This window comes from Apostichopus japonicus, chromosome 16 (genome assembly GCF_037975245.1).
Source record: "Apostichopus japonicus isolate 1M-3 chromosome 16, ASM3797524v1, whole genome shotgun sequence".
NCBI lineage: Eukaryota > Metazoa > Echinodermata > Holothuroidea > Aspidochirotida > Stichopodidae > Apostichopus > Apostichopus japonicus.
This window is the reverse complement of record NC_092576.1, coordinates 1,586,154-1,600,996: the sequence shown is the minus strand read 5'-3', so window position 1 is coordinate 1,600,996 and position 14,843 is coordinate 1,586,154. Positions and strand designations below refer to the sequence as shown.

At 36.3% G+C, this 14,843-nt stretch overlaps 1 protein-coding gene across 2 annotated transcripts in view; it reads left to right on the top strand.

Annotated features, from left to right (window-relative positions):
- The first annotated feature begins 1,165 nt into the window (after nt 1-1,165).
- The window catches only part of LOC139982060 (3'-5' exoribonuclease HELZ2-like), a 51,423-nt gene continuing 37,745 nt past the window's right edge, over nt 1,166-14,843 (top strand). Inside the window, exons 1-8 of one of the 2 annotated variants that reach the window (XM_071994573.1) lie at nt 1,166-1,270; nt 2,573-2,649; nt 4,483-4,766; nt 5,698-5,737; nt 6,248-6,323; nt 8,571-8,682; nt 12,836-13,219; nt 14,022-14,229. In XM_071994573.1, coding sequence (XP_071850674.1) covers nt 2,597-2,649; nt 4,483-4,766; nt 5,698-5,737; nt 6,248-6,323; nt 8,571-8,682; nt 12,836-13,219; nt 14,022-14,229 — 1,157 coding nt within the window. In that variant the 5' untranslated portion in view covers nt 1,166-1,270; nt 2,573-2,596. Of the gene's footprint in view, nt 1,385-2,572; nt 2,650-4,482; nt 4,767-5,697; nt 5,738-6,247; nt 6,324-8,570; nt 8,683-12,835; nt 13,220-14,021; nt 14,230-14,843 lie in introns of both variants that reach the window. The other variant, XM_071994572.1, reaches the window with a different exon arrangement.

Below are 14,843 nucleotides of genomic sequence, written 5' to 3'. Positions count from 1 at the left end.
CGATTTAAATCGATGATATGTAGAATGAAACTGGTATATGTCGATTTAAATCGATGATATGTAGAATGAAACTGGTATATGTCGATTTAAATCGATGATATGTAGAATAAAACTGGTATAAGTCGAAGGAAACTGGTATATGTCGAAGGAAACTGGTATATGTCGATTTAAATCGGTATAAGTCGATCTCCCATGATTTGAGACTGATGGCCCGCCATAGACATCCCCGATAATGAGTGCATATAAGAAACATTTTCTTTTTCATGGATGGTGGGGGGGGGGGGTGCCTACAAGCCTAGAAGTACAGGTTTATCATATTCTTTGTTATATTTTATACTTTTTTGTGAGACAAATTGCAGTCTCACCCGACACAGCGACATTATCCCGCCTACGTGTCGTTGAACAATGTATGTTTTTCTGGAGGTAGCTGAGTACTGTCTTAAAATAATAAATAAGGTAACTAAATAGGAGCTTAAAAAATATACTGTCCCATTTTTCCCCTTCAAAGTGATGTTACCATTTTTTCTTCTTCTTATTTACCAAATTTTTGGGGAAGTGTAAATTTCTAAAACGTGAGATTATAAAATAAAGAATGTTTAGATGCAACTTGCAAGGCCTCAGCCTAAGTGCCGTTTCCGGCAATCTGAGAGGCATTGTGTGCCAAAAATTTTCTTGTACGCTACGCGCCAACCGATGGTGGCGCTCCGCTTAGATAGTGTCACAGGAACTTTCGGGCACAAAAAGTTCTGCCCCCCAAACTGAAATGGTCCCGTACGCCTATGTTTAGATGCGATATTCTGGCTAAATTGACACCCAACAGTAGTACACAAATTCTCCCTATAGCCCCTCAGCCCAGCCACTGCACATAACCAAAAAAACTTTTTCGCATTGACCGCGTATCACATTATTTTTTACCTCCAAACCTGGGCGTCTCCCCCCCCCCCGATTTCGACCTAGGAGGGGGTAAAGCGCTCCCTGTTCCCGGTTTCCATGGCTCTGTTTTAAGCAAGTACTAATATTAAGTTAGGTGCGCATGCGCACATCATAATTCAATGTTGCAACTGGGGTTTTCCAGGATTGCCAAAACGGGAAGTCAATGTTTGCGTAATAAATATATTCAGGGGCGTGAAAGTCCATAATTGTCATGTATTGCTGTATGTGGTAAGGCGGTAGACGGCGAACTCGAAAGCACAACGAAGAACTGGTGTATCTATCCTGATTCTCTCACTTCATCGTGGATGAATATCGTGTTTCGTGTTCATAGTTCTTGGTATGTAAAGCTGTGCGACATTTTGTTCGATCTATAGAAGTTACAACTCATGTTGAAGGTTCTTACGACCCAAACGTTTTCGATCTCCGACCTCTTTCTGACAGACGTACACAGGTAACATTATCAGTGCATTGTCACTTTCAGTAGGCCTAGCCTAACGTAAATTGTTAATGTTAATTGTCCAGACCGTCGTGGAAAATTCACCACACAACTTACGGCATCCTCCCTAATTAATATTATACAACCTGTCAAATACTGACCTGACAAGCAACTGACTTTTGGTTCACAGTTATTTGCTTACAAAAAAGCCCATCTTTTCCAGACAATGAAAATATGAAGTCATTAAATATGAAGTCATATGAAGTCGTTAAATATGAATCTAAAAAAGAGACTGACTTCGATCAGCTTGCGGCTTTGATAAGCCAATGAGGCTTCTTTGCGAGTTTCTGATGGCAGGAGGACCTACAATACATACATACACATACGTACACGCATACATACATCATAGTTTGTAAGTCATTGGGATTTTCCTTTTCTATTTCAGGTTTTTGTGTTTGAATGCAAATAAAAGATTGACTAACATTTTCAAGTTTGACTATAGTAATTCACTAACAAGCCAAAAAGATATAAAAGTATAAAAGGTTGGGTCAATGGGAATGTATTTTTAGAAATTGATATGATTCAATTCTGAAATTTTAATTCCATATATAGGCTAGGCTACATAAGTTTTTTTCTTACTTTTACCTGTGTTTCCTGGATTGGAACCATTCTGATGCCTGCAGTTACCTTGTCATTCCCTGCTGTCTAAATGAAATTTTGGCCAACATGTGTTGGAACTGTATGGTCATTATTATTGTTGGTCAGCAGTGCTATGGTGTACTTTACATGATAGGACTAGTTCCAAACAAGTGCTGGATTATGCATTAATCAAAAATGAAATAAGTCATAACTTTTTCACATAAAACTATAATTCTGTTCTTCAAAGGTGTCTTCAAATGTGGTACATATACAGGGGAGGTCAAAATGGGTTTTAATGATGATTGAAGGTTACATAAAAGACTAGACTATTTTACTTTCTAGCATCATTTGGGGCAATAGTCAGTACTGATGACCTCATACAGTTACTGTATATGTCACAGTGGTGGACTGGCATGGACGAAGTACAGTATACATATATGTACATTCAAATCAATCAATCAATTCAACTTAATTTTTGGTACATTTTGCTTTAAAAACTCTTTACATTGTTTGTAACAGTAGTTCTCTAAAACCTCAGATGTTGTATTCTTCATTTTCTGTCAGTATGATGTACTGTGATGTCATCACATGAAGATGGCTGCACCATCGAGGCAAATATCTAGACAGGGTTCAGCATCTAGGTATGTATATATATATGGTATTCATCAATAATCAAGTCAACATTATGTGATTGCATTTGTTATCTTGTTACAGTACCTAGATCGAATAACAGCAGTTTCACATTGTACGAAGCTTCCCGAAAATGAGGGCTAGATAACTGCTGAGTTTTGATGTTGTCAACGGAAGAATTTCAGATTTGTGAATATATGGCGGCCCAGATGGAATATTGTTAAGTTTCAAGAACTTATTGATCCAAATGTCAATACTTTTTCTTCAGAATGTCAATAATACATATATTATAAGGTACACATGAAATGCAAAATATGTCTTTTCTTGTCTGGAGTAATGGTTTGAGTCTGAAGGCAATTGTAATGATGAGCCTTATTGAAAGTATAAACTGTGCTAACTTTCGGTCTAATTTGCAATTGTATATATTTGTATATCAGGGTGCATGTTTATAATATAACACCTGTTGCTACTACAAAGGATCCAGCTGAATGATTAAGCACCCTCATGGAATGCATCGTTAGGGAGCATTTCTCCCAACCCATTCCTACATCTTCGAGCAGTGAATGTTTGAAAGATACCAAGTTCCAACATGCTCGAAGTTTATGATGCATATATGCTATATGGGACAGCTGCTTGTAAGATTCACAAAGCTCAGCCAAAATAAGCACAGAATATCTTTGGGTGGACAATGTTATTGCCTTGGATATATAATCAAGAGACAAACAAACTGACAGCCATTTACATCAAATCAGTGACCAAAAAGTGTTGTTTAGAGTTCAACAGCTAAATACAAAACATGGTATTATGAGATCATGATGCCTGGTTGTATACGGATGTTTCCAGAAGGGACTTGTTATCGGTTCTTGTCGATTATGGGTCGTTTGAGGTCTAAATGTGAAATGCCTAAAGATAATTTCTCTCTCAAAAACAAAATATTAATGGATCACAAGTGTGTGGATCATGGTTGTCCCATGGATTACCAACTTTTATAGTTTTTGGTAGACACTGAATCTCATTTGGTGTCAGCAGTCTGTTTACAATTGATATGGCAATTTGTTAAACATCAATATCAACAAAAAATAGGGTTGGATTTAATACTTGACATACCTGTATACAGTATTTGTAGTTGAGGTCAAAGGTAATTCAAGGTCAGCATTTAGGTCCCAAGACTGATACTTTGTAAACATCAAAATAAAATAAAACTGTTAGCAAACTGCTTATCCACTAGAGAGTCTGTGTAATAGAATGTGTAAAAGTAAACTAATCCCCTTTCATGTATCTCATTGTGTTCACATGCAGTGCTCATTAACTTGTCTGTTTTCTGTGCGTGTTTTGTCCCTTCTGTTACTGTAACTTGTCATTTAGCCTCTGAAGAAGATCCTGCTAGGATCGAAACGTCAGGCCAACTTATACTTTTACACTTTGTTAACATGTCAAAATGTGCACTTAATGTTGGTAGATCATACTGAGTCTCACCATATTGAGAGAAAATGCCATTTTGCTGGAGGATGAAATTTGTAAATCCTGCATGTATAAATGTATGACTTCAATCATGAGTGGTTTATTAAGTGAATCTAATAAAATTATTCATGCTGCCTTATGTTGAGGCCAATGAATATTTAATGATTCTCTATGATCTCAAGTGAGTAGCAAAACATGAATGAAGTTGAAATGCATTATACCATGACAGACGGCCACTTCACCATTTTGCGAACTGGAATTAAACGCACCTGTATTAATTTATAACCTGTCCATTCCATCTTCAAAATTTTCAGATTATTGCACCCAATTGTGAATTGATGGTTTTGCTATTTTTTTTTTCTATTCTGCACCGCTCTTCACAGTACCAAATGGAATTTGTCCCCCTATGGTTGCTTAAAAGTAGATCTCTGTGATAACCTAGATGACAGTGATGTAGAGAAGTTAGCAACAGTGTTTAACCTGCCGCGTGGAACCCTGGACGAGATCAAGAGGAAACCCACACCCTCTTTAGCATTACTTCTTGAACTTGAGAAGAGATGTAAGATTTCAAAGGAAAATGTAGACAACTTAATCGAGGGATTAGATTTCATCAGCTGTGTATACGCTGCCAAAATAGCAGAAAAATTCAAATTGAGATATCTGTCTGGTAAGTATCTGTCATACCACTTGCTACACATTCATATATTATATATATATATATATATATATATATATATATATATATATATATATATATTGTATCGAACAATACTAGTTCTGTTTTGATGACATATTTACCTTACTCTGGAGATCAAACATGATTCTAACCAACTCGAAGTCATTTGTGATTCCTATTAGCAGGATCTCGAAAGAGATACTTTGAACAGACTTTTGTTTATGAAATGGAGGTCAATGACAAAGGCAAATGATATACACACAGAAAGAATGGTTTTACCATTGAGCCTATAAGGTAGAGCATAGTGTCCTATTGTAATCATTAAGCTACTTCAATTCTCACAGGTCTAAGTATTATTTCATGGCGTATCAACTTTAGAAACAAATAGACGGCCAAACATGATATGGGTTAAGGCAGAGAATTTAGGCACTTTTAAGCACAATCAAACATAACATTTGTGTTACAGCTGCCACAAAACTTGTCATTCCTACACATACATGGAAGTCTTGGCAACACTGTATGTGCTGGGTTAATTGTCACTTCATAAATAGGGCATTTCCTGCAGTATGCAGGTGAGCTATTGTACTGCCAGCTATAGTGATAGGTAGACAGACTACTGCTGGCAGTACAGGCTTGCTCAGTTCTGAACTTGAGTTTCTCCATTCATTCAGGTTTTTCCAATCATTTCACCACATTTATTTCATAAATGTTTTGTTTGGATGGTAGGGTGTGCCATGCTATGTAAATCATTGCTTATCATTTCACATATTTGTGTGGGGTACGAAGATGGCTTACTTAATGTTCTGCTGTAAACAGTAACTACACAGTGAGATACAAAGATGACGTAGAAGGTGACTCTTTCTTTCATTTTTATGTAAAGATCATGAGTCTTTTCATCCTTACATCTTCTCTTTGCATGCAGGAGGAATTGCCACAGGAGTTCAAACTGACCACAGTGCAAGGTCTGATATTTCATTGCGATAATTCTTATGATTGTATTATTATAACATATATGTTAACAATTAATGTGAAAATGCTACATTTATTTTAATTACTAACAACAATTATGATCTTTCTATTGTTGTATTAAAATGAGGCTTGTTGTTTTGTTTCTTGCTATCCATGTTGTATACAGTAGGTCATGATTTTCATGAATGTGTTCACTTATCTTGAAAATAGTGAAACTGCATCAAGAGTTGTAGTTGCTACATTATTACTGTAGCATTTAGTCATAAAGTACTCTAATTGAAAGTAAAATTGAACCCACACATTGAAGTTTGGGGTTAGCACATTCTGCAACTCCAAATGTCTCTTCTGAGGATTTAGCTGTTAAAACTGATCAAACCATGCAATCTTCGGTATAAATGTACTCACAGCACTTGAGCACTGCAGTACACATGTGTCATAAAGTGTCTATGCTTTCTCTATGTCTCACAAGCTCATTTCTGCCAACAAATGTGTTTTTTCTCTAGTCATGAAGCAAATCCTGGAAGAAGTACGATTAGTCTTTCACCCCAGAGGACTAAACCTCCACCTGACCAGAGTGATGTAATTATAAATTGCTTCTGTTGTAAGAAACATTGTCAGCATTGCTCCAAAATATGCTACAGAGTAAAAAAGGAAGAAAAGGAAAGATAATCTTGATAATTCGTTCATCATGTTCAAATGGAAGCAAACATTTTGATGTCATCTCAAAACATGTACCTCATTATAAATCATTTACCGTTCTACTTTATTAGGGAGGGGGTGTTGAGTGTTGACTTATTTCCCAGTATTTATTATGTTGTGCTTATCAAGTGATGAATTCTAGAACTTTTCCATAGGAAATGGAACAAGGTTATTTCCATCGTTTGAGAAGTAAAGTTTTTCATAGCATAGACGTGGACATGCCTTGTTTTGGATGCAAACATCACAGACTGAATGATATTAAAAAGTGCAATGTTTTCCTATACTTCAAATGTGTAAATTAATTCATGAATTGTTTGAACTAAATAGTTACCATGTGTGTGTACTTGCTTGGCAAGAAACAGATTTTTTTTGGCAGATACTGTAGCTTACTCATTACCAAACATGTCGTAAATCACTTTGCTTCCTGAGGAGTCCGGCATGCATGAATTGATACTTGATCACCATACACAGTACAGTACTCTGGTCTGATATAATGGAAGGAATTCTGATAGCTGGTAGCTGATAGCGGATTCTACAGGAAAATGTTTATAGCCACATCCATTTCTCCTGAAATCATGACTTCTTAACATTTATACATTAGTGGAAATAAGTGTGGGGAGTCTGGAATTGACTTGTGGGTGGGTTGGGGGGGGGGGAGAGGTAGATATGGTTTTAGAGTCTTCATTTGATAGAGAGTGCACAACATGAATTCTGTCCTGCATTTTTCAATTGGCACATCTTCTTATTTTTTCATGTTTCAAGAGATTCATAGTTGGGTACTTATGTTATCAGGTGTTACTGTTCTTTCTGCCTTATGTTTATGCATACAATCAGTATAAACATGGTTTGATACTGCATGGTGTACCTTCTGACAAAATAAACACATTTTTATGTACTGAGTGATATCCAATTTGAACTTTGTACTGCAATAAATCACTTTATTCACACAAACAGTAAAGTGCAAAGAACCAACTCTTATCTAAATTGTACATAGTACAGAACTATACACCCGAAAAAGTTTATAAAGCAACCTGGAATTTCTCAAATGGCAATTCTCACATGATAGAAAACATTGCTGCATAACTTGATGTGCAATAAATTTAAAATTAGAAACTGGAAATTACCCATGAGTTGGTAATTGTAAGTATATATAGCTAAATGAACTCCATGCCTATAGTATGCGCATCATTCAATATTTTAAAGTTATCATCAGAACTGGCACAATACATGCTGGAATGTGAAACAAGGTTCACTCATGCTCAAACCTGTAACAATCCAAAATAGTTCATAGATATTACAGCTCACATTATCGTACAGAAAGAAAAGATATAACACAAAGTAGTCAAAAGAAAAGATATAACACAAAGTAGTCAGAAGAAAAATAACATACTATAAGGGACAAAGGATGCCAGAAAGCAAAGGTAGACACCATAAAATAAACATAAAATGAAAATGCTTAAATTTCACCAAAGATATAATAGTATAGACTAGAAAGGGATAGGATAGAAGGAAACTGTAAAGAGAGGGGGGGGGAAGAAAGAGATAACAACGAGACAAATACAGATGAGTGAAGAATGCATTGAAAGATGGCTAGGAATTTGGGGACTACACAGCTGACAATGGTTGCTTACAAGTTGAGTTTTTACCATTTTACCGGCCACTCTCGATCCATTCTCTCAGATCTTTACAGTTTACAAGTATAGCCCGACCCTGTTGACTTTCTGTGAAAAAGCTTTGAAGGATAGTGACTCTGAACAAAGAAAGTGCCATACCCGACCTTTCGAACGTTAAAAGGTTCGCATCGTGCCAAAAATTGGGATAATAAGGATAAGGATTCTCTACGATTCGGAAGGATATGTCTGTAATCACTATGACTTTATTTGGAGAGAGGGAAAGTTGGGGTGGGGGTTGATGGTGTGGGGAGGGGAGGGGTGGAGGGTAAAGGGCATTGATGTGACTTGTTTCTATAATAAATCAAGGTTAATGATGTAAATAAACATTACAGCATTCATAATTTACTTAGAAGAGAAGCACAAATGTGATAGTTGTTGTAATATTTTTTGACTTGTGATATTTTTTATGGCATATGTTTAACTGCTTTTTTGTCCTTTTCTTGTTTCTTTATAGCCCACAGTTGGTATAACATTTGGAATACATCCATTCCCTGAGAAATTGGATGTACAACAACCGAGACAACCAATAGCCTGTTGTGAACAGGAAAGTGAACTACCACTTGTAGGTATGTCCTTCTCTTTGCTGTTCAGTTCTATGTTTCCTTAACCCTTTCATATATTTGAATTCTGTATGTAAAATTGTAGACTGAGGTATGTTTATCGCTACATTAATTAGCGTTTAGGATAATTATCAACTAACAGGAATAAAGAGCAAAAGTAAGTTTGATGTGTTACAAAAGGAACATGCTTAGTGATTTCTAAATGCCAAATTTGAAACAAGAACATTGAATGCAAACTGCACTTAATAAGGTTGTCATATCTACAAAGTTTCCGACTTTGACTTATGATGACTTCATATGACCTTTAACCTCCATAGAAAACAAAAGAGATCTTGAATGCAATAAGTTGCATCCACAGACCATGTCAGATGTTTATTCCAGCTGTACTTTTTGTGTTAATTGTGATTCCATTGTTTACAAGATTTATAGACTTTAAACTCTGTTGACATCAAGTGACAATCAACCTCTACTAATTTCAATAGGGTGCTTGTACTCTTTATTGTGGATCTACATACCATGTGAAGTTTATGCAAGCTATACTAGGTGTTCAGGCTTTGACCTACATTGACCTGAAGTGAATTTTGTCTTCCACCAATGACAACAGGGTTCTTGTACCAGGGGAATCTACATACCAAGTAGGAGCTTCACTTTGTTAGAGCATTAACAAGGATTTCAAACTTTGACCTTTGTTGACCTCAAATTCCCTTTGACCTTCACCAATTACAATACCTACCAATATGAAAGTCATCCTCCATGTACTTTTGAGTACATCAAATATTGTTTGTGCAAGCCAAAACACCACACATACACACAGTTGTATTTCTATTGTATTAGCCACACAACCCATGATATTTCCCCTTTATTCTATTGCTTTGTCTGTATAACTGATGACTATTGTTCTCTTTTGTTTGACAACTGGAGATGGGAATAATTCCCACATCACCTCTTGTGAGGCCTACACATTTACAAACAGGTGCATTCAGACTTGGGACCCCATTGCCTTTTTCATTGTTGAAATCCATGTACCTTAACCTTAATAATACCCTCAACAACAAAATTCTTCTGTGGACATAGAACACCTTTCACATGATGTCTGAGGTCTTCTGAGAATGCTGTCCTCAGTCAGAATGTAAAACAAGTTCACAAAAAAAACCCCAAAGAAAGTCTTAGTATGTATGTATGTATATATGTATGTATATTAGATCCTCCTGCAAGCAGGAACTCGCAAAGAAGCCTCATTGGCTTATCAAAGCCGCAAGCTGACCTAAGTCAGTCTCTCACATTCATATTTAACGTCCATGATTATGAATTGTTAACTGTCAACAACTCTGTAACTGGACGACATACATTAATCTGGGAGTGACTCGAACCGGGGACCTTATGATTGAAAGGCACTGGTGTTAACCACTGAGCTAACACGCCACAATTAGTAGTGAAATGGCGAGTTGAATTTTTAAGTCTCTATGATGAAACAACAGGAGCTACAGAAGATGTTTCTCTCCCTTTCAGCTCATATATTGCAGCACAGGAAATAAAGCGAAAGGAATTGATTTGATATTCAACTGTGATTATGTAACAAGTGGACTGATGAACGTTGAAAACGCCTTCTTACATCCATGCAGTGTATACACATCTCTACATCTTTCAACATAAAGAGGCTCGAGCACCAATCACAATGATTGGACTAGCTATATAGCATAGCGTCCACACTGCTAGTGCACTTCAAGTCACAAAAACATCGGTTTGAAAAGAATGTGACAGACATTTAGCATTTTTTGTGTGTGAATAAGTCCATAGTGTTTTTGAGTAGTAATGAAATTTGACCACATTGTAAATTAGGAAGGTGATTTGAAGCACATTCTAGTTTGTAACTTCCACTACCAAGTCATTGTTGGTTCCTAAAAGGTAAAACTGTGGAATCATTCTTACCGACCTTGCAAATTTGTGGGGGGTGGGGGAGGGGAGTGCGGATTTAAGTCTGCAATTACTTTAATGTGATCACAAAGTCGGTAATTACTATTACAGTTACATATGTCTGACATGGCAACATACAGAAATGCTGTACTCAAAGCCAAAGACTTCATTGGTACAAATCCTTTGGTCAGCGAGGACTAGACCATCATTTGTATGAGATGTTTGTATTACTGAAATCGAAGGGTCTGCACTGTGTGTCAATGATAGCAAGAAACATTAAACAGGTACAACAAAAATATCAAAGGAACAATTCAAATTGCAAGTGGACGCACTATACATTAAATTAGTAAATGTTGATAATATATAGTTCACAGGTCTTTAAATGTTAAAATATTTCGTGTTCAACACAGAAATTGTTAAACCCCCTATACAATAGTCCATGTACTTTGAAGCTTTGTAGGTTAGTCCATTATGTTGATAGGGGTAATGTTAGTTGGCTTTTAAGAAAACAATATGGAAATATATCTGAAAAGAAAACAACTGCTTGCGAAAGGCAGATGAAATTGAAGGAACACATTTTTTATATGTATTCTGAAATTAAGTTCTCATTTGACTACTCAAAATGTATATTGCATACCAAATTTATGCACGACAAGTAGGACTCCTCTCACAAATCTTATGCAGGACAGGTAGGACCTTTGCCATGTCTTCTGCGAATTAACCATGTCACACATGGGGAATCTGAGTTCTTCAATATTTTATGTGCTAATTACCTTGCAGGAAAAATTTCATACTATACTTTGTTCATTTCATTTATTCCCTGCCGGATGCTAAAGGAATCTATGCGATGGTGATGGCGTGTGTGTGCACACAGGGTAACTAGAAATATGTGCATCAAATTCAAACATGATATGAGAATCTGTCATATTGAGTACAAGTACCCTATTCATTTGTCAAATGTATTTGAGGTCAAAAGAGGTGAAAATCTGAAAACGTATAAACAAATAACTCATAAAGTACATTACGATCTTCCCTGCCTATAGCAAATGCCACCTGAGTCCCATGGTTTTGGTCAAAATAGGAGCTTGAATATGTACCTGAGTAGGAAATGCTAGCTATACTGAACGCTCCTCTGCACAAATTCATGATTAAACACAGTGAAATATTTCAGTGGTCAAGCCAAATTTGTGTATCACACAGGAAAGTAGTGCTGGCCATTATAGCACTTGTATTTACAATCATATGGTGGCTGGTCAATTAATTGGTGCGCTCAAAGAAAAATCCTAATGGCAGTATTTGGGGTAGTTTATGCTATCAAGTAACAAATTATCAATGCTTGAGTGAATTGAGGAGGACTGTTTTTCCAATGGCAGGCTTGACGTCATGTACATATTTGTTGAACTTCATACTTGGTATGTAGATCCAGCTTGGTGAGTGATTGCTGTTTGAATGTCGTAGGTTACATGAGGTTTGCAGGTCTAAACGTCTGAAAACATTGAAAACGTCAGAAAAACATGAGAACTAAAAATTAAAGCTACAATTAATCACTTTCAGTTCAGTGTAGATTTGTGAAGGGCTCTTTAAAATATGTCTTCGACAATACATACAGTCATCCAGGAAATGAAATCTGCTACAAAGAGTTGATACCCTCAATTATATTGGGTGTTTTAAACCACACTCAAGTGGCCATTATCAGTTTCACACTCTAGGTATCATCATGAGGTCAACAGGTTATATCAAATGGTCTCAAATTGGCCTTATTCTCTGTGATTTATACTACATAACTTTGACTTTGGCAGTACGTTGTGAAAATATTTCACAGTGTGTAAATGATGTGATGCAACTCTCATTCTTTAATAGCAATTGTCAAAGGAATGATTGGTGGTAGAGCTGATTTGCTAGCTCAAAAATTGGTAAAAGAAAATGTCCATTGCTCATACATCTATCTTTCCATATTTTACATAGGAAGACTGTTTTTCTGGACATTGAGACATTTTAGAATAAAAATTCTTTATTGTAAAATCCTTACCAGTGGATTGAATGGTTGATGCCCACAAGTGAATGCTACTGATTATAGCTGGAAATCTCTGATCTCTTCTTGATCTCACTTAATTCTTGGACAAATTTCACTTCACTTGCTCTACATAGGTCAGATAGTTATGGAGGATATTGATCAAATTGCAAGTTTTCACAACGCCAACTAACTTTCTGGTTAGTTTGTTAATGACCTTCACTTATTTCTTAGTTTTGACAGTATGGATTGATGACACAATAGCAGCTAGCAATGTACAGCAAAGATGCTCACAACAGTTGGAATTCCTAAAGCAGAAGATTTGGCAGGAATCATCAGAGTATCAAGACCATCTCAGTGAACTTGTGATTTTGTTCATAAAACTGTATAATGGTGATCTTGTTGAGATATCCGGTGATCAACTTCAGCTCCATCTCAGAATATCCTCGCTTGATTACCTCCATGAACTTCAAATAGATGTTTGGAATGGAGTGCTTGCAGGAGTACTTCAGGAAATCTTTTTTGATGTCATGTGTGTAGAGGAGGAATCGACCTCACTGCAGTTGAAAATTTTACTTGATGAACAGTCTGTTACTGCCTTGGAAATTTATTTCAAAGGTAAATATTACATGTTTACCCCTTGCAAAGTTTTTAATAACTAGGTATAATTTCAAAAGTACCAAGCAGACTATACCATAGTGCTCATACATTCCAACAACATAGCATTCTAAACAGATATAATGGTCCTCGTCTGTGCTTTCCATGCTTGGTTATATATATATATATTTATATCTTTCTTATTACTCCCAAACCCTAAATTGGCTGACATTACAAGGGGTACCCATTTCAATTGGATTAATGGGTTGTTTTCTCAAAACACCTCCAAACAACACCATGTAGAGTAAGAAACAAGGTAATGAAACCATGGCAGCATCTAGGAGGAGGGGGACATGGGGAGAGGTAATTTTGTCTCCCAATGATGGTGCTTTTAACACTCAGCCCCCCTCTCCCATGCACCTGGGATAGCACCCATAAAGCAACCTGAAAGCCCCTTTGCCAGTGATTTGCAATTAATTAGAGCTACTTTTGAAATTTCGAATTAGATCATTTTGATACTAGCACGGTCTTACTTTGTACAATATTGCAATTTATATTTGTTTTCCACCTTCACAAACATCGCAATTTTGTATTCTTTACTGATGACAACCTTTTTTCCTTTGATTGTATGATAACCATTGTGTGGGCTTCATTCCATATCAGCCAGAGAAATGTTAGTTCTACAATGCTCTGTTTGCCATTTCATTACAGAGTTTTGAGATGTTGGAAGACATTCTTCTTGGAATGTTGATATTTTTCAATTAACTTTGACTTTTCTCGATAAAATTTTTGTCTTAAAACTGTCTTTTTTTTTATAACATAGATACAAGGATCTCTGATTTCCAAGACAGCCCATTTTTCTGTGACTATTGCAAAGTAGTTTTCCAGGAAGCAGAGCAACATACATATCACATACAGACAGCTGGTCACAAAGAGAAAATAGTCGTCAAAGATGGTGACCGCCCTTGGAAGTATCGTGAACCGCTATCGACCATAACAAATGGAAAGTTCATGTATTGTCCAGATTATTTGTAAGTGTTTTTGCCATATAATTTCTTTTTTTTGATAATATAAAAATTTGAACCAGAGTGTCATATACCAAGTCAATGGTGTAGCCCTTAAACTATGTCAGAAAGTCAAGAAGCATTGTTATATCCACCCCTTCAAGCGTTTCCTTTGTAAGAAATCTGATTTTCTGATTGTACACCCTGAAAGGTAGATATAACAATTGTTTTGAAACCATGGGATAGCAATGGCATGTGTGCAAATGTGTATGTGTAATTGAGGCCTTGTTTCAAGTAACTCAGAAACTATATGGTAGGTGAACATCAAATGTGCATGTGGATGCACATTATTGAGTACAATAACTCTATTGTTTTAGTAAAGCTCAAAGGTCATTTGAGATAACACAGGTCAAAGTCTGAAAACTTTTTCAACACCAAACCTCCAAAAATAATGCTTGGATACACTTCATACTTGGCATGAGGATCCACCTTATTGATTGCTGGCCCTATTGTTCCTGCAGAGACCAAAGGTTAAATAAGGTACATAGAGGTCAAAGTCTGTAAACACATTGTAACCATTATAATTCCAAAAGCAAAGCTTATATGAACTTCATAATGGGTACATTAATCCATCTAATTGA